Raw genomic sequence first — 21,294 nt, 5'->3', positions numbered from 1 at the left:
CCAAATCAAACATTATCCATTCATTCAACCAAATTATACCTAAATCAACAATTCACCCAATTAAATCAGGCCACTCAACCGGAAACCGTCACCCGCCTCCACCAATTTTTCCAGCCACCACCGCCCATCGCCGAAAAAAATTATTTATTTAAAATATTAAATAAATAATTATTTTTAATTTAAATAATTTAAACATTTTTTTTAATAAAAAATTAGTATATTAGCTCAACCACAAGAAGTGGAAATAAACGGCCTTAGCTTCTAGTAAAGAACGCTAGGTTTCTATACACATCATTACTATTATAAAGAAATCCGGGTTGTGATATTTGTAATGAATCAGTCCTTTATTAATACTAACTAAAATTAAATCCGTATAATTAGAATGCTCATTTTTAAAAATCCGTCTATTCCTTACTTTTTAAATTTTCCAAACGCAAAAGAACAAAATTGTTTCCCACAATTTTCTGAATTTATAACTAGTCAAAAGAATCCATTGGAAACAGAAATTTTTTAAATTGATCTGGTGAAACTGTGATAGGTCTGTTCACCGGAGAGCAGACCCACCACCGTTGTAGTAGACCCACTGCCGTGGGTCTGCTATTATTGTACAGGACCCTAAAGACTGAACTCAGAAAGAAGGCCATGCTCAGAAGTCTTAATGGAACCCCCGCCATTAGCTAAAAAGCCATCCAATTTTCCTCAGTTAAGAAGACTCAAATTCAACTCATCTTCAAGCATCTGCATCTGGCTAACGTCAATTTTCTTGATACGCATCACATTATTTGAGTCATTAGAAGAATGACCTTTCCCAGATGGATCTGACTGCGTCTCTAGTAGCTTGAACAGAGGTTTAAAGTCTTTATCTAATTGCACCACCAAAGAGTATGAACTCCCCACAATCAGGAAATCTAATTAGCAATGTGGTTGAGCCATTCAATAGATTTTTAGGCACTTTAACAATGGTGAAGCCATGTTCATATATCTGAAAATTTCTGAAAATTATTTTATCCTATTGTTTGTTTTTAATATTTGATTTTTGTCGATGATATTTTTAACTCTTGAATTTCTCTTAAAGGACATGATTGAAAAATTTGAAATTTTAAAGGATCAAACGAGATTCAAGTTAATACACTCGTACCAACGGAATTTTATTTATCGTTGTGCGCCAAGATGGCCTGTTAGCGAGATTTCGGTTTAATTTTTCTTTTTCAATTATTATCTTTTACTTGTATTTTTTATTATTTCATATTTAATTGTTAGATTAAAGTATTTTAAAGATCATATATTGCTTGTTATTACATGAGTTTCATGTTTATCCTTTAGTCTCCTTCAATGAATTATATCTCGGTTAAATAAAATAGATAGAAGGTATTGGTTATTTTTTTCATACAATATTTTTTTATAATGAATAAAAATATATTAAAATCGCAAAAAGTGACCAAAATCCCGTATCTAAACTTCCCATAAAAAGTGACACACAAAGATGAGTACTAGAAGCTTAGGCAAAAAAAAGGACAAAAAAGTTACATCTCTTTTGGAAAAAAATATAACAGTAAGGATTTCTAAAAAAATTCAAAATCGAATAACAAAAACGCATATTACAAGTTTTATAAATGAAAGCGGTCTTTGTAAAACAATTGAAGATCAATGCGTAATATATTGAACCATCGGATCCAATTAGTATACCAGTGTTTACTATTTAAATCGAGTAGATCGTATGAACAGTAAATTTTTCTCTACTCTAAATAATAAAAAATCAATCTTGAATATCTTTTTAATAATAATTAAGAAAATACATGTGTAAATGTGCACTGACATACATGTGGACGTAGATAGGTGACGAAGCATAAATATGAAAGATACCTTAAAATTGATGGTGGAAATGAGAGAAGAGTGTCTAGTTTTTGTGCCATGGAAATTGAAGGACAGATAAATATTTAACATATAGTTTGATTTCATATAATTTGTAAGAGAATTAAGGGAATGTACAATATGAGTTTGCTTATGTCCCAATCAGAATGTAATTTTGCATCCGTATGAATAGATCAATGGTGACCCCAGAATTTAAACTGAACAGTAATACTAATGATATGATAGTGACTATTCATGTGATAGATTATTCATATACAACTATATACTACAATTTCTGGACTCGATTTAATATAACCTACCATACCCACCTTTTCTTAATATAACCTATCACAAATTAATTTTTGTATATAACGATTTCTGTTTCCACAGCTGCAGTGGCTATAGAATGAGACTGGATGGAAATGGAATGATTTAAAAGGTAATTATATTTTAAAAGATATAAAAAAATTAATAACCGGCGGTTAAAAAGTGTGCGGTAGGGTACATTAATCTTCCAACTATCCTTTGATAACATTTTTCATTTGCAGAAATTCTATCTAAATATATGTTCAACTTCAAGTTTGTTTTTATAGTACTACTAGCTAACGGGATTACATGCTGCCATTCCGGGTTCATTTAATAAGTTTAAAACATATTTGTGTTGGGATAGAAAAATATTGTCATTTAATCTCGATACTTCAATTCTTAAGAAGTATTTTATAGACAATGTCATCTGTGTTATAAATCAGTTATGATTGCTATTTGAATTTCTAAATTTTACAATCTTAAAAAATACTTATTGCAATAGTAATAGTACTCCCTCCGGTTCGTAATATTAGTCGCATTTGGAAAAAAAAATTGGTCCATAATATTTGTCGCATTTGGAATATCAAGATAAATTTTATTTTATTTTCCAGATTTACCCTTAATAAATGTACATTGAAATAATACAATACACAAACAAAGAATAAATAGTGCAATTATCAAAAAAAAAAAATGAATAGTGCAACTTCCAAGAATTCATCTCTCTCGCCTACACAAACATGCACATATATATACTGTATGTTAATATCATAATGCATACATATTCAAAATAAACATGGAAAAGGAAAAGTCAAAATTAGAGAAAAGTGGCGGAAACAAAAAAGACAAAGGTGAAGAAATTGTCCACCAAAATGAAGAAATTATCCAGCAAAGTGAAGAAATTGCCCAAGAAAAAATTGTCCACAATTTTGATTTAAATCTGCCAGCAGATATGGGGTTTGATTTAAACAAATTTCCAGAAGAGGGAGATGAAGAAAGACCATTTCAGGAAGTTGTTATTGCTATGTTAAAAATTTACCAGAAGAGGGAGATGAACAAATTGTCAGAAGAGGGAGATGAACAAATTTTCACCCTCTTGCAAATCTACGTCAAATATAATCATTTGGAATTTTTAAGTTATTGTAATATTGTTAATCAAGATCAAATGATATTTTATAGAAAAAAGTTGGTGGGAATTATAGAATTTTCAATTTAAAATTACATGTGCATTTCATTGTTTTGTTTTATTTTGGTGGGAAACAAAAATTTTATGAAAAATTTGAGTACGAAATGTTGTTTTCAATCTCAGATGGAGTAACTACTAAAGGATTTGAAAAGTTGGCAATCTGTACATGTACATGTATATACATTACTGACTCCTAGTTTCAACTCCTTGTTTCAAAAAGAATATTAAAAAGAAAAATCAATTCAAGATTAGCTAAAATTAATACATGCACCTATAATTCCTAATTCAAATCCTATGTCTGCCTCCAATTTCTTAAATGGGTTCGCGGCCACATGTCTGCCAAAAAGCTATAATCATACCCAACATTAGGCTTGCTTAGAGGGGGACAGCACATTCCCCATGTAAATTAGAGATTACTTACTTTGTTTTTCTTAATATTAATCCAATTCAATTTTTTATCTACCTATATTATCAAATTAAGATTAAAGATTATGCAAGAAGAAAAGTATATCATAATTACCATCTATTTAAACCCTACATGATTATAGTGTCCTAATTATTCAAAACACAAGCATACATTTATAGTAATACTTTTGAAGTGATGCAAGGCAATAAAAAAATGATTCTCCATTTTGATTGCTAACCTTTTTTAATAAATTGGTTAACACGTAAATTTTCCCTTTAAAAAATTAATATTGCACATAAAAAATGAGTTTAATACCGGATCGGTTTAGCTTGAGCCGGATTTGGTATAAAAATAATTATTTTGAATTCGGCTTGAGAAAGTCGAGATTGAACGGGTCAGATAAATACTGATATATAATCAAGTCTAATCTATTCTCATTGCAATTCAATTTCAGAATGATTAATGTCAAAAAAAATTCACGAACTTTATTTGTTTTTTTTTTATTTTAATCACGTAATTTAAATTTTGTCATTTTCATACACGAACTACCATTTTTTTTCAAATTCAAACACGGCGCTGATGACACTTATTCATTGGTGTAAATGACCTCCGCCTTAACGAATTACACCAATGGAGCCGTGACACCTCAACACCGTGTATGAATTTGAAAAAAAAAGTGGTAGTTTGTGTATGACAATGACATAATTTAAACCGTGTGATTAAAATAAAAAAACATATATAGTTTGTGATTTTTTTTGACATTATCCCATTGATATTTATATGTGGAAAGGTTAAAAATGATAAAATTATAATTATAATCTCATCTAACTATTTAATTTTTTGATTATTTAATAGCTAACCATAGTCAGGCAGCTATTTTATTCCCTTGATATTGTTCTTTGTTTTCTCCATATTCTGATTAGAGAAATTAGTGAAGGTAGAGATGTTTTTTAAATTATTACTATTAAGTCAATAGTTCTTTATTGGTGGCTTTATTTTAATCATCTCTGTTCTTTTAAGTATTTTTTTAAAAGAAGGTCGAATTAAATGTATCTAACAAGTTTTAATTATTTGTTAACGGAAAAGAATTGCACAATGTGAATGGGATGAAAATCAGGAAAGTGTATATTAGTGCATGGCCATATAAGCACAACGTGAATTGCACTGAGGCTAAACAATTATTAATAAAACATACTTGAGTGCCACAAATTAAAATAACAAGTCAATGAAATTTAATCTCTTTAATTCTTAATTTAGTGTTGATTAGCTAGGATTAATATTCTTCCAAAAATCTTCTCAAAAAAAATATTCTTCCAAAAATGCTAGCTAGGAAACTAATGTAAGTATGATTACTAATTTTTTTAAGTTAAAAAAGTCCTATTATTTTAATCAGTATATTTTCGATTTAAATGGGTTAAATCGATATTTTTCTCTCCATTTAAACGGATTTAATTTCAGGTTAAATTATGTTTTCTCTTTCATTTAAATTTATCTTTTCCTATTTAAATGGATTGAATTTAAAATAAAAATATTTACTATTACTAATTTTGATTTAAAGTAATTTTTTTTTAATCATTTTTAGATTAACTTTTGATTATTAAAAGATTAAGAATGATGCCATGGTTTCATAGGAGTAGTGTCTTTGAAAGTTAATTTAAATCTCAAATAAATATCTAGATTTTCAAACAATTGAGTGAAAAAAAGAGTAAAGTGTAGTTATTTAAAAACGAAATTGTCCATTTATAAAAAGGAAAATATGGCCATTGGTGTATAATAGGTCAATGTCATTGCCAACATGAGGTTCCATTGGAGGGGACATTTGCCCAACTATTTATTTATTTTATGCTTCTTCCTTTCATTTTTGTATTTAACAACTATATTATATATCTTTGGATAACCATCTCCAATTATTTTTCAACCACCTAACTTGGATTAGACCGTCGCAATGCAATTTTAATTATGTGGTCTCGACTTCCAAAAGGGTAGTCTCTACAGAATGCACTTAATTATTGTTCTCTATTTCCTTCTAATTACTAATACACTTATTATCCAAAATTTGAGATAATTTTTGTTTTAATTCTAACAAACTTTAATCAAAACTAAACTTTAATGGGCTTTTAATAAATTATCCACCACTAGGTCCACTTATATATATTTCGGTGTAGTTTTGGGCTTGTATCCAAGTAGCAACAGATGTGACCCAACACTCAGATAAATAGACTCAGCGCATACGTATATTTTACAAACCGAAGCGGTTCATAGTCCGGCCGGTTCGATCACCGATTCAAATAGTTTTAATAAAAATACATTTATATAATATAATATATATAAACTTTAAATATCAAATAAATTGAAAAATTAATAAATTGATAACACTTTATGTAATATTAAATATTAAAAGCGTACGTGGAGATAGTTTGAATGGCTTATAATAATTTAGATTTAAATGTTAAATAACTTGCATTAACCATTTTAAATCAGTCCATTGAGCCTGCAAATTAATTTTGGGCTAGTTAGTCGCGATGAGGACGTCGTGAATTTAAGAGGGGAATGTACTATCACATGTTGAAAGTGTGAGGATGGTTTGAGTAGTTTATAAGCTTTGGATTCAAATACTAAATTAACCTGATTTAGCCATTTTGAATAAATGAATTGGCTGAAAGTTAATCTACATTTAAGTGATTTAATAATTATTCATTTTTATTTGTTCAAATAGGTTAAACCAAAAATCCAACATTTGGAAAAGAATTGGACCGAATTGACCTTTCGGTCATGATCAAACCGGCCAATCCAATGGAGTTCTTGAAACACTAATTCATATGTGGCATTTGAGATGGGATAATAAATTGAAAAAAAGGAGTGCACCTTATTAGTTTTCAGAAAAGAAGATGAAGAAGAATATCGGAGTGGGAGATATTGTGGTGTGGACAAACAATAGCAGACAATTTATAGCAAAGGGGAGAGTGAAATCAATAATATCACAACACTAATATTATTATGGTTTATAATAGTTGACAGAAACACGCATATGCTGAGCCAATTTGATACACGAGAAAGTGGATGTTGACACCATTGTTGGAAGTGGAATATCTATATTTTTTGTAATTTTGATAGTGATAAAAAAGGCATATTTTAGCTTTTCATTATATTTATAAATAAAATAATAGAATTGTATGTGGTAACTTCGTCATAAATATAAGAGTGGACGGAATCTAAAAGAGGAAGTGAGATCCTATCATCGAAAATATTCATAAAAAATAGCAAAAAAAAAATGTATATCTCAAAACATCCACTCATATTTATGCAAAAGTATGTGTGTGTACCAAATCGAACCTAGTGAAAAATGAATTAAAGGGTGGGAGATGATGATTTTTCCGGTTAACCGGAAAATCATTTTCTCTCCGCCCATAGTACTATTAATCGCAGATCTACTTTTTTGTTGCAATAAATTTTATTCTAAGGTGTTTATTTGAATGTTATTTTGATTGAATAAAGTCTTTTAACTCCTCTTTGATCCGTTCGAGTTTTAGATCTATGTTCTTGTAGATCTAAAAATTGGAAGCACTAATGGATCTATATTGAAGATGGGATTTGGAAAGTTTGAAGTTTCAAGAAGCAAGCGTTTCAAGATCGTATTTTCAATTTGAACCATGTATGTTTTGGGTAACCTTTTGATGGTTGAAAAAGCCCTAATCGATGACTGTATTAACAGCTCTCATCATTATTTTAGAATAGTTCTTTTAATTTGTTGAAGAACCATTCATCTATGTAATTTTCATTTTCATCAATGAAAGTTTTAGCCTTTGTTAAAAAAAAAAAAGAATTTGTGGACCAACATTTTGGTATCTCACTCTTGATTCTGCAATCATTCAAAAATTGCCCAGTAGACAATGATATATACATAAAGGTATTCTTTCCAAGCCAAGTAATTGTATAAAAAGGATAACTCACATATTATTGTATTTTATTAATATTTTGAAATTTTGTTTTTGTGCTTTATAATTGTGAGGGTGAGGCCATCAATCACTATTTTGCCTTACTGACCATACTAATCTGAGTGGCAAAATGCCTCTTGGATATTTTTGTGGACATTTTCTTTGTTTGATAAAAGCCCAAACTGTCCAAATCCAACAATTTTAATGTTGCTTTTCTCCTGAAAATGGATAACCCTGACTACCACTACTTTTGCTGACCCTGTTTTAAGGTAACCAGGTAAGGTTGAGCAAATGGATTGGGATTCTTTAAACTTGGGAGGTCATATTCAAGACTTACGCCGTTCATTGTAAAATGAACGGTATAAATGATTTTGATTAAATTATATTTTTAATCTACACCTTTTTTTTTAATATGAACGATGTAGATCGTGAATATGAACCCTTCAAGTTTAAATGAACTTGAAAAAATTTCAATCCTGAGCAAATAGTGTGCTTCCGTTAAAATCTGAATTATCCAATCAAAATTGAATTATCTTATTTTTTTGTCAAAATCTAAAAGATTAATCTAACGGAGCTAGTTGATCGGTTAATTTGGTTAAAATAATAATAATAAAATTAATTTTACTTAATTAGATTAACTGAATTTTTAATGCTATTATTCGTAACTGAATAAGAAAAATATATTAATTGAACCAAATTAATTAAAATTTTAATTAAATTTGACGGAAATAAATTGATTAATTGAATTACTTAATTTGGTTAAACGGACCCTTTGCTAATCTCTATATAGCCAACACGGTTCCTTGAGTTAAGAAGACAATTTGAGAATATATATATGGTTAGGTATATGTATATAAGCAGCTACCATTTGTTGCACACCATATTTCTTTTAAAAAAAGTATAGGGAGGGTGAATGCTCAAATCTGAACTTTACAAACTGTCTTTAAACTTCACAATATTATTAAGAAAAATTTGATAATAATCTATTAATACAACTAACAAAATCTTTATGAAAAATATACTTATTGTAACTATCTTTTTTATATGTTATTTATGTAAACAAATTATATTTTAAGTTTTTCTAATTATATTTTTTTGTTACGAAAAGTTTTTTCTTTGTCTTCTTCTTCTTCTTCTTATTATTGATATTATTCATATAGAAATTATTTAGTTAAAAATATAGGAAGGAATAACACATCCATTTCATTTAAATGAAATACGAACAATATGAATAATTCACCTACTCTTACATTACATAATAATAAAAAATAGAAAAACAAAAACAAATGTAAATGTAAATGAAAATGAAAATGAAAATATGGATTGTCTTTGAAGATTAGGACATTACAAAGGAAATAATAAAGGCCAAATGTTGTAAAAAGGCCAAACCTTTCATAAAAGTTTCACAAAAGTCCTGACCTTTCAATTTTGTCGATTTTGGCCAAAAACAAATTATTTGGTTTCAATTGTGGCCAACTCTCAATTTGATATCAATTTGCCTATGTGACACCTATGTGACGCCTATGTGGCATGCCAAATATTGAAAGGTCAGGACTTTTGTGAAACCAAATAATTCATTTTTGGCCAAAATCGATAAAATTGAAAAGTCAGGACTTTTGTGAAACCAAATAATCTATTTTTGGCCAAAATCAACAAAATTGAAAGGTCAGGACTTTTGTGAAACTTTTGTGAAAGATTTGGCCTTTTTACAACATTTGGCCAATAATAAATGAGGTTTCTCTATTAGGCAGCATTATAACCCCACTCTAACTAAAACTCTAGACAATATCTAAATGAATAAAAACCTCAATAAGTATGGTAGGTTAAGCATTTAGTTATAACATTATAATTGAAAAATCCTTTTCTGATAATATTGATGAGTGGTTGCTCCAATTTTTGTGGGGTTTTTATGAAATGAATTAGGATTTAACTCAAAAATGTGTGATGGGGAATTGACTTATATCTTACTTCACGTGGAGCAAGACGGTATTGTCTATGTCTTTGGTTATGATTTGTTGGATTTGAGTTGGTCTTATTTCTTTGTATGGCAAATTCTATGAAGATGAGGCATACCCATATGCTTGCCAGATTGTTATGCTGCCCAATTTGTTTGCAATTCAACATTGTTCTGCCTAATTTAGGTTTTCTTTTTTACTGTTACGATATTTTAAATAAATATATTTACGCATTTTGTTACTTTATAGTTTATATGGAGTGATATTCTTTAAGTGTCAACTCGGTCTCTGAATTTATAACTCACTCTTAACTAATTTGATTAATTAAGAACAACACTTTAATTTTTTAGTCAATTCAAGATAAAATTGGAGTATGTCCTTAAACTTGTTCATATTGTACAATTTTATCATTTTTATTAACTGGTCAAAATAATTTAAATGATAGATTACAGGTTGAGGGGTCAGGTTGACTTTTACTCAATAATTTTGTATGAAATTCTTAAATAGTTGATAGATATTGTGATTTTCCCCTATAAAATGGATGATATGTTTCTGTTTACACCGGCCCAAATAATTGTTGGATAGGAGCTTCATGTGGGCTTACAAGGGATTCAGGCCCAACGAAAAGTCTTTTAAATTATTGCTTTTTCTTCTTATTAGGAGTTTGTAGCTCAATAGGAGTGATTTACTTTCAGAGTCTTAGTCCTAGTTAAATTAGGAGTCTTGATTATGAGGAGCTATAAATAGCTCAGAGCTTTATTATTTTGGTATCAACAAATCAATCAATCAAAAACCAAGCCCAGTGCTTTTTATCTCGCAATCTCCGGATTGTTTTAATTTAGGAGTAGTTTTCGGTATTAATCTCGCCTGAGTCCGTGACTCCCAGATTATTATCTTTTAGATCACGTGGTTAAGTGTTTTTAACCAAACAAGCCCTGTGAATATCTGCATAGGTTCGTTAAAGTATCAAACCTCAAACCGATCCCGATTATAAATTCAAAGATTCGAGTCCGGAATATTTCCAGGCGAACATCTTTTGGCGACTCCACTGGGGACCAGTTTATGGTTAGCACAAAAACGGACTTTAAGGACGATTCCAGGCACGCTCGGTCCATACGCCGACAACAACGGAAGGAAGGTGACATAGTAGACGAATCAGATTCGGATAGATCAGAAACCATGGCCAAGGACAAACAGGTGAACCAATCAAGCAAGGCGCCGAATACAACGGACACCGAGGGGAGCCTACCTAAGGACAAGGTCGACGACGCGACCGATGACATGATAGACTACTCGCGCCAGCTTCCTCCCTCTCGCCCTTCTTTATCACAGGCCGACTTCTCGGCCATGAGGGGCGAAATAGCGCAAGAGAACAAGCAAATGTTCGACGGTGCTATGCATCAGATGTCCGAAGTAATGAGGAACATCATGGCCGACCAAACGTCGGTCCAGAGGCAGATCCAAGGGAACTTAGATGGCCTCAATAAGGCAATGGAAAACCTAGGGCGATTATTTTCTGGGCAATCCGCGGCCGATCAAGGGTACAGAAAGGCCGAACAGAACCAAACACCGAGCCGTTTTTGTCAACCAGGTGGTTCGGCCGAACAACAACGCAACAAGATGGGGTATACATATGGTTCCGTTAAGCTCTTAACGAGGAACGAGGCCGAGTTCTCAGGGAGGGCCGATCACCCGGGAGCAAGCTCGTCCAACCCACAAGGCTAGGCCAGACCACAAGGGGGAGCTACTGGAGCCAACACCCAGGAGCCCAACACGGGCGAACGATCGTACTACAACGGAGGCGATCCAAGTATATACAATCAAGGGCAACTCGTGGACATGCTAGAAAGGCTCGGGGTGGATCTGCGACCTATGCCTCGCCCATCGTACATGAAACCGTATCCAGACTGGATCGACAAGTTATATCCTTTCCCAAGGGGGTATAAAGTGCCAGAGTTCAGTTTGTTTTCAGGCGAGGAAAAGGGCCAATCGACGGTGGAACATGTCGCCCGGTTTTCAGCCCAATGCGGCGAAGCAGCCGCTCACGATTTCTGGAAGCTCCGGCTTTTCGCCAGCTCTTTGACGAAAATGGCGTTCACGTGGTACTCTAGATTGTCGCCCAATTCGGTGGACACATGGAAGGATCTCGAAATCCTCTTCCATGAAGAGTTTTACAGGGCACCACCTGATGTCACCCTGGCTGACCTCGCCCGAATCTCACAGTTACCGAGTGAGTCGGCAGAGAAGTACATCGGCCGGTTTAGAAACCTCAGGACTAGGTGCTCCACCAAAATGTCAGAGGCCGATTGCGTGCCGATGGTGGTAAGAGGAATGAGTTTCGCCATGAGAGAGCATTTCGAGGGCCACAGGTTTCGTGACTTGTTCGAGTTAACGAACAGGGTAACGAGCTACGAAAGACTCCTCCAGGAGAAGGAACAGAGGAGGGGCGCATCTAAAGGGACCTATTACAAAGACCAGCTTGACGTGGCCGTGGTGTCCGATAGCGAGGATAGTGGTTCCGAGGATGAAGTCAACATGGCCGAATTTTTGGGAACGAAACCCCTAGAGTGTTCGGCCTTGCGAAAGCCTGGCTTTGTTAAGAGAAATAAAACGGCGGTAGTACAAAAGGAGTATTCGTTCGACCTGACCAAAGCAGACGACATATTCGATGCCTTATTGAAGGATGGACAAATCGCCCTAAGCGAAGGTCACACAATTCCACCGACGGAGGAGCTGGTCGGTAAAGATTACTGCAAGTACCACAATTCCTGGAGGCACAGCACGAACAACTGCGTAAACTTCAGAAACGTGGTTCAGAAGGCGATTAACGAAGGGAAACTCTTGTTCCCAACAAAGAAAGAGGCCGATGCCAAATACGTGTCTATTAACACAGTTCGGCCTCACTTTGATAGCTACCTAGAGCAAGGGCAGATACGGAGTAAGTGGAATCCAAGAAGACCCAAGCCGAGAGTAGAGACCGACGGTTCTAAGTGGCGAGGAGAAAAAAGGCAACCTCAACAACAGAAGAGGAAGCGATATAACTCGCCTACTGCAGATATGACGTGCCCATCATGCAGTACGTGTTTTAAAGTCAAGGGAAGCGATAACACGAGGAAGCATCCCAAGACCTTTAAACCGAAATCGCCCACAGAACAGTGGCAGAGGCATGAGCCACAACGGAGGCCTGCCACTAATGTATTCAAGAGGATATTTCGGCCAACGGAGGAGACCCCTCGTATGACGAAAACCCAGAAGAGGCGAATGCAAAGGCTGCGACAAGAGTCGCGGGCGAATCACGGGGCAGATTCGGCTCCCAGAGAGCAGCACGGAAGTAGGCCAATAACCGAGAGACTGGGGGCAAGGAACCAGGCCGACGCGGACACCAAATCACCTGATAGGCGAAATGCCAAGGTAAGGAAGGTATGGATGCCGAAGATCGAAAAACAAGCGGCCGATGTGTCTGCTGCGGCAGTAGTTCACAAGGATGATGAAGATTCCAGCGGCCGATCGTCCTACAAGGACGTACTGGTATCGCACCACGATGGCCAGCTTAAAGCAAGATTGCCCAAAGACCGCGAGGTCGTCGTTTCGCACAAGAAAGGCATGTCGAAAGCCTGGGTCCCGGTGGTAAGGGACGAATACGGAGTGAAAGTGGTTACGCTTCCCAACTCATACAGAAGTAAACCAGGGCAGAAGGCAACGTTGGAAGGCGATGTAATCGTACCAGAAGGAGATAGCGCCGATGATACCGCGGTAGTATCCCTCAGTAAACCTCCAACAAGGATGACCAGGCATATTCGGCCGCTATACATCAAGGCCGATCTAAACGGGGTGTCGATTAACAGAGTCCTCATCGACAATGGGGCTGGCGTCAACATACTACCGGCGAAAATGCTCAAAAAATTGGGCATAACGCGGGATCAGCTTGACCCGACCGACGTTTACATGACTGACTTCGCAGGGGGCGAGACGCCGGCCGAGGGGTACATTACCCTCAGAATTAAGGTAGGGCGAGTAGAAACCGAAGAAGGGTTTTTCGTGGTCAACGCCCGGAGCAACTACAACATTTTGCTCGGCCGCGATTGGATACACTCCAACATGTGTATACCCTCAACTATGCATCAGATGCTCTTCATATGGCGAGATGACGGCGAGGCCGAAGTTGTGCAGGGTGACCCCAACCCCTTCGGCGAGGACCATAACGTACTCGAAGCACGTTTGTACGATGAAGAGGTGCGCAACATACAATCCCTTAGTTCGAAAGGAGAAACGAGCGCTCCTCGCTTGCTTGTTAACTCGGATCGGCCGGTATCAGTGACCCTCGGGGGCAAAGGCCGATCCACCATCCTCAAAGATTCAAAATGATAGCACGACATAAAGAATTGAGGGAGAAAATTAGACAGTTAACCTCGCTGTACGATATTGATTCGGCCGAATGCATCTATGAGGACCAGGAGCAAGACCCAACAGGATCGCTGCGGATTGAGGACATACGATTGGCAACCGGGAAGTTAGAAGATGATCCCGCCCAAGTACAGGACGATCTCCTCGAAATCAATCTGGGGACAGGTGAATCGCCTAAACCCATATACATCAACGCAGGACTGGACGAAGGATTCAGTGAGCAACTGATCGCCCTACTCATTGAGTTCCGCGACTGTTTTGCCTGGTCGTACGAGGAAATGCCGGGCCTTGATCCTGATATCGCCGAACATAAGCTTCCATTAAAGAGTGGATTTCGGCCATTTCGGCAACCTCCCCGGCGAATGTCCAGGGAAGTGGATACTCTCATACAAGATGAGATTAAGCGGCTGGAAGATGCCAAGTTTATTCGGGAAGCCCAATACACCGAATGGCTCTCTAACATCGTACCAGTAATGAAGAAAAACGGGAAGCTACGAGTATGCGTTGATTTTCGGAACCTAAACCTGGCCACGCCCAAGGACGAATACCCAATGCCCGTGGCCGATATGCTGATTGACAGGGCAGCTGGACACACGATACTCAGTTTCCTCGATGCTCACTCTGGGTACAACCAAGTTCCAATCAGCAAGGAGGACATCTCCAAAACGGCTTTTAGATGCCCCGGGCCGATCGGAGCGTACGAATGGGTCGTGATGCCCTTTGGCTTGAAAAACGCAGGGGCAACATATCAGAGGGCGATGAACAAGATGTTCAGAGGCCTTGAATGCCTTGAGGTCTACATCGACGACGTCGTAATCAAATCAAACACCGGCGAAGTTCATTTGGCCGATCTCCGGAAAGGTTTCGAGCGTATACGACGTAATGGGTTAAAAATGAATCCTCTGAAATGCGCATTCGGCGTTTCGGCTGGAAACTTCTTGGGTTTCTTGGTTCACCAGCGGGGACTAGAAATAGACAAGAACAAAGCCAAGGCGATTATCAATGCCGAACCACCCAAAACCAAGAAGCAGCTCCAGAGGCTCATCGGTCAAATTAATTTCCTAAGAAGATTCATAGCAAACACAGCGGGCCGACTTCGCAGCTGGAGTGTTTTGCTAAGGGGAAAAGAGACCGACGAGTGGATATGGACGGACGAGCAACAGCGGGTTTTCGACGATTTGAAAGGTTACTTGGCGAAACCTCCGGTTATGACCCCTCCAAAGCCGAACAAGCCGTTGTTGCTATACCTATCGGCTGCACACGAGTCCCTAGGATGTATGCTCGCCCAAGAGGACGATGGGGTCGAGAGAGCAGTCTACTACTTAAGCCGAGGATTGACGGACACAGAGATTCGCTATACCGACATAGAAAAAATGTGTCTATGCCTGTACTTCACATGCTGCAAGCTGCGATACTATATGTTGCCGGTCGTAGTGTATGTATTATCCCAGACCGATATCATTAAGTATATCTTATCGAAGCCATACCTGAGGAATCGGATTGGAAAATGGGCGATTGCAATGTCCGAGTTTACATTGGTGTACGTTCCTCAAAGAGCAGTAAAAGGACAAGTATTGGCAGACTTCTTGGCCGATCACCCTGGTATTACCCTCAAGGAAGAAACACCTGGTCGAGTAGACATCACGTCCTTCGACATCGCCGTGTGGAAGATGTGGTTCGACGGATCCAGGACAAGCCAGGGGGCAGGCGCGGGAGTACACATCGTCACGCCCTTGGGGGCATCCTACCAGCTATCATTCAGACTCCAGTTCGAATGTACCAACAATCAGGCGGAATATGAGGCCCTCATATTCGGTTTTGAGATTTTAGCCGAGCTAGGGGCAAGGGCGATCAGTGTAAAAGGAGATTCTTTGCTAGTCATTAAACAAGTGACAGGAGAATTTAAATGCGAGTCCGAGCTATTGGTGAGGTATTGCAACAAGGCGAAACACCTGATCGAAGGCTTCCAAGAAACGAGAATAGAATACACGGAGAGGGCCGATAACGGCGTTGCAAACGACCTAGCTCAGCACGGTAGTGGGTACAAGGTAAACCGAGAGTTCGACGCCATAGAAAGGGAGACACCGAATCTCCACACCGGGGGCACCACGATCGACGAAAGACAATGCTCGGTTTACCAGCTGGACGTCACCCAAGATTGGAGGGACGAGCTCCTGAAGTGGTTCGAGAACCCAGACGCCACGAATAGGAGGTTGAGGACTTTAGCCCTTAGTTACGTAGTCTTAGCCGGCGAATTATATAAGAAGGGCTTTGAAGGGCTACTCTTCAGATGCATCGGTCCAAAAGAGGCGATGCTTGCTATGGCCGAGGTACACGAAGGTATAGCAGGCGCCCACCAGGCGGGCCCCAGAATGAGGTGGCTTATCCATAAATACGGCTTTTATTGGCCGAAAATGGAACAAGATTGCATAAGATATGCCAAAGGTTGCGAAGCTTGTCAGAAATTTGGCCCAATACAACACGTCCCGGCCGAAGACCTGCACTCCATCATCAAGCCATGGCCATTCAGAGGATGGGCGGTCGACCTGATAGGGAAAGTATACCCCGGCTCGTCTGATGGTCATACTTTTGTGATAATCGCCACTTGTTACTTCACTAAGTGGGTCGAAGCTAAACCTTTGAAGTCGCCGACACAAGAAGCGGTGATCAAGTTCTTCAAAGAATACATCGTCCACCGACACGGCTTGCCCGAGTCCATAACCACAGATCAAGGGACAATGTTCACAGGAAGCGATGTAAGTTGGTGGGCCTCCCAAATGAAGATAAAAATGTTGCACTCAACACCATACTACGCCCAGGCCAACGGGCAAGCCGAAGCCACGAACAAAGCCATCAAGCTCATAGTTCAAAAGATGATTGAAGAAAACCCAAGGCAATGGCATGTGCTTTTATCCGAAGCTGTTTGGGCGAATAGAACCAGTCAGAAGTCGGCTACTGGGACCTCGCCTTTCAGGCTGGTTTATGGCTACGATGCGATGTTGCCAATGGAGCTGACCGTCACGTCCACTCGCCGCAGATACCAGAGCGAATTGTCCAAAGAGGACTACTTTGACAAAATGGTGATAGATTCTCTCGACCTTGACGAAGAACGTTTGACGGCGTTGGATCACTTAGAAGCCCAGAAAAGAAGGGTCGAGAGAGCTTACAACAAACGGGTAAAACGAAAAGTATTTACGGTGGGCGACATAGTATGGAAAGCAGTCTTGCCTATCGGCCATAAAGACACTCGGCTTGGCAAATGGAGCCCGAACTGGGAAGGCCCCTTCATTGTGGTCAACAAGTTAGAAGGCGGTGCTTACTTACTGGCAAATATTGATGGAGAGGAACACGAAAGGGCGATCAACGGCCAATTCCTGAAAAAATACGTCCCTAGCTGTTGGGAGGGCGTAGACCGTCGGTTGTTTGGAGCCACCGAAGAATAATAATATCGGTTATAAACTTCCGCCGAACATCCCGGAGTGAGGAAATTCATGGGGTGTTCGGCCACACTATGTAAGCACCGATCATTTGGTAGTACCATTTATGTTTCGGTATTTCACATCTGTTGAGTTTTTTCGACGGGTTCTCCGTTTTTCTCAACGTATTGTAATCTTTTTAATAAACATTATTTCGTATCGGACCAATTACGGACCGATAATATGAGAATAATCAGACATTGAAGTAATGCAAGTGAAATTTACGGCTCTCTGGCCAAATAAACATTGATTATTGATAAAAATCAAACAAGATACGGCCACCCGACCGATCAAATGGTACTAAAATTCGGAGCCATTACAAAACGCACAAAGCAACTGAATTGTTCTGGACTTGCGAGAAGCTAAAAGCTAAAAATTGTTCTGAACTTATAAAAATTTAAAAATGGCGGAAACAAGCGCCCAGTTCGCTACGAACTTGATTGAACTCGGTCATCGCCGTATCATACTTCGGCTTCATCTTTGAAAGATCTCCCTTGAGCAGATTCCGACGCTTCTTCACCTCTATCCCCTCGGCCATCTCCTTGTCCATCGAAACCTCGAGATCGCCGATGCTTTGTTGTTCAGAACGTAACTCATGCTGCATCAGAGCAATTTTCTCTTCCAGCTCCTTGACACGCGATCGGCGGCCTTGAAGGGTGGTGACAGCAGTCTTAACACTGGCCTTCAAGGAGTCCAGTTTTTCCCTCGACTCAAGCTCCCGCCGAACCAGCTCACCATGCTCAGACTGAATCAAGACCGACTCGTTATACATCCTCTGAAAAGCCTCCAGGGAAGCCGAGAGCCTCGCTACAGCCGAGCAAGCATCTGGCGTTAGGTGTCTGGGAGCTGGTCGCCTTAGAACTTTTGTTAACCTCTTCGGCGCCCTGGGAATCGCCCATGTTCTGCTGATCGCCTTCGATATGGGTGTTTCCTTTAGATGAGGACTGGCAGCTCTGAGACGGCGTAGGGGATGGATTGAACAAGGCCGAACCTTGCAGCTCAGAAGGTTTCTTCCCGGACTTTCTCGAAGATTCGGCTCTTCCTTTCTTAGCCTTCGGTTCTTTGTCAGAAGTTTTGGCCGATCTTTTCTTTTTGCCCTTCTTGGCCGCAGGGTTCTCCTCTTCATCGTCGTGCTCCCAGTTGTCCTCCTTCTCAAAGTGAGGAATGCCGACTGAAGGAAAACCAAAGTTAGTACATATATGAGGTCAGTAAACTGTAAAAAATTGATGATCGCCCGTACCTGGGATTCTCTGGTAACCGATGCGCACCAGCTCATTTATAGCTTCTTCATCAGGTGGACATCGGATGCCAGTGTAAGTTACTCCTAGATCAGTTAGATCTACCTTAAGTTTTTTAGACTTTCTTTTCTTGGGTTTTTTAATTGGGGCGATGATAGTCATATTACATTTGGGGACAATTGGGGACTTATACTTAAACTTCGGCCGAACTTTTTCTAAGAAGAGTTGATAGGGCGGGTGTTTATATTTTTCCTCCCATATTTTATCCCATTTTTTATAAAAGTTTTGCCGAGCTATTCTCCTATGAGTTTGCATTTTTAAATTCATTCCTGGGCGATCTAGAGGGTCAAATTTGAATTTATAAAAGCGTTCAAAACGAGCAATTTCATAATGATAGCCAATAATACCTGTGAAAGTTTGGCGTTTCGGAGCCTGCAAAAGAAATAAATCGGCATGAGTAGGTTTTCTGTTTAAAGGAGGTAAATCAAAATTATGAAGAGAAAGGATTTCTTTAGGCGATAGGTCGAAAAAAGTTTGGACGGTGGAAGTCCACTAGTTGGTGAATTCCGGAGTACAGGAAGAAGTGATGATAGGGCGAGATAGCTCGGACAAGGGAGGAAGATAGGCTTTATTAAGGCGAATGATGTACTGGAGTTTGGAGTAGTTTTCTATGGAGGTTCTATGGGTCCCGCGATTATTGAAGGCGATCAATAAAGGACAGGGAAGGCCTTGGCAAAAGCCAAATTGGCGAGACACAAAGTTCGGACAGTATGGTTCAACCCCACTCCGATCATAATCAAGCCCAGCTACCAAGTTTCTGCACTTTAGGGCGATTCCCCAGTAAGGACCACCAAGTTTTAGTCTCGGATCGGCTTGTACTGCTTCTTCAAAGTCTTCTACTTCCCATCCGGCGAGTAACCATGACGGTGGGTAAGTGAGCTGAAGAGCAGGGCACATCAATTCGGGCGACCTTATTGCATGATTATTGAAGACTTGTAAAACGTCAAGCACATGAGGAAGGCGAGTCCCGGCCGATATCAATTGAAACCCACATAATTCGGCTTTGATAGGAGGACCGACCTCGAAAAGCTCGGGGAAGTATAGGGCGAGCCACAGTTGGACAATCCAAAGTGGGCATCCTGGGCACTTGAAGGTTCTTGGGTCTTTCAGGGGTGCGATATCGCCCAAAGAACGATATAGATGTGCCAGTATGAATTCGCCCAAGTTGCATCTTCGACCGTCGGCAAGCGCAGTAGCTAGGAGAAAACAGTCTTCGGTCACTCTGAAAGATGAAGTGCACAATATGTATTTGGCGATGAAAAAGGCCAGGAAGGCGATATGCTCATTACGGTCGGGCTTGTAAGGCTCCTCGCCCATGAAAAGTTTCACGAAAGCACCATAACTTTTCTGCGCCTTAGTTAAATTAAACTGTGGAGCATCGGCACGGAGATTCGGATTGATCCTTTCGCCGTCAAGGGGAACATTGAGCATGAGAGCTAGGTCGAGCAAGGTAACTGTCATCGGCCCAGATTTGAAGCAGAAGCAGTTGATGGCGCTCGACCAGAAAAGAGAGGCCCCCATGATGTAGTGTTTTGCTATCGGCCGGCTTGCCTTGCACAATTCAATTAGATCATGGATGCCAGTGTCGATCCAAGATTGTCGAAAGTGTGGTGAAAGTCTTACAGCCCATTGAGAGAACCCAGGATGTTCGATCGGCCAGTTTCTGAATGTAGTGCCGACCCAAACCGACGATTGATGGGGTAAAGAAAATCTGGGGGGAGCAGCATCGTGAAAGGGAGAGGTTAGGTCGCATAAATGGCTCGGAGAGGTGACAATAGGACCGACGCATATTTGGCCATAACCCGCATCAGTAATTACCTTAAATTCTGTGTTCGGTGCGTTGGTTCGGACTTCGTCTATTTTTGCGGTCACTTGTTCGGCGAGGTTATTGGGAGCAGCCATGATTCCTGAAATGGATCGGTCAGGTCGGGCGAATAAAGTAAATAGGCGAGGTTAGAGAGGCGAGTGCTTACCAGGGAAGTTTTGCAAGAGACTTGGAGTTGCTGAAGAGAGAGAAAGCTTGTCAAAATGCGGAGAGAGTAGGTGAATGAGTAAATGAGGTGATATTTTTCTTAAGAAACAAAGTTAGAGGTATCCGAGAGGTCGTGGGGCCAAGATGTGACATCGTGGGTGACAGCTGGTGATGACGTGGCATGAAGGGGGTACCGAAACGTCGATAGATGCGCACCCCTTTAGAATTTCTCTGCAATGATTTGGGCCTCAGGGATGGGCCTGGCAGCGTCAGAGAAAAGACTAAGTGAAGAAACAAGCCCAAAAATAAATGTTTCAAGCTTGTTGGGGGCATTGTTTACACCGGCCCAAATAATTGTTGGATAGGAGCTTCATGTGGGCTTACAAGGGATTCAGGCCCAACGAAAAGTCTTTTAAATTATTGCTTTTTCTTCTTATTAGGAGTTTGTAGCTCAATAGGAGTGATTTACTTTCAGAGTCTTAGTCCTAGTTAAATTAGGAGTCTTGAT

The 21,294-nt window shown here is 39.1% G+C and overlaps 1 protein-coding gene across 1 annotated transcript; it reads right to left on the bottom strand.

Moving 5' to 3' along the window:
- Positions 1 to 19,306: 19,306 nt before the first annotated feature.
- Positions 19,307 to 20,716, bottom strand: LOC126673245 (uncharacterized). The gene has a single exon (XM_050367324.1). It carries the CDS (start codon positions 20,714 to 20,716, stop codon positions 19,307 to 19,309), a length of 1,410 nt encoding a protein of 469 aa, XP_050223281.1.
- Positions 20,717 to 21,294: the final 578 nt, after the last annotated feature.

This window comes from Mercurialis annua, linkage group LG1-X (assembly GCF_937616625.2).
Source record: "Mercurialis annua linkage group LG1-X, ddMerAnnu1.2, whole genome shotgun sequence".
Classification (NCBI taxonomy): domain Eukaryota; kingdom Viridiplantae; phylum Streptophyta; class Magnoliopsida; order Malpighiales; family Euphorbiaceae; genus Mercurialis; species Mercurialis annua.
This window is presented reverse-complemented; position numbering and strand designations above follow the sequence as displayed.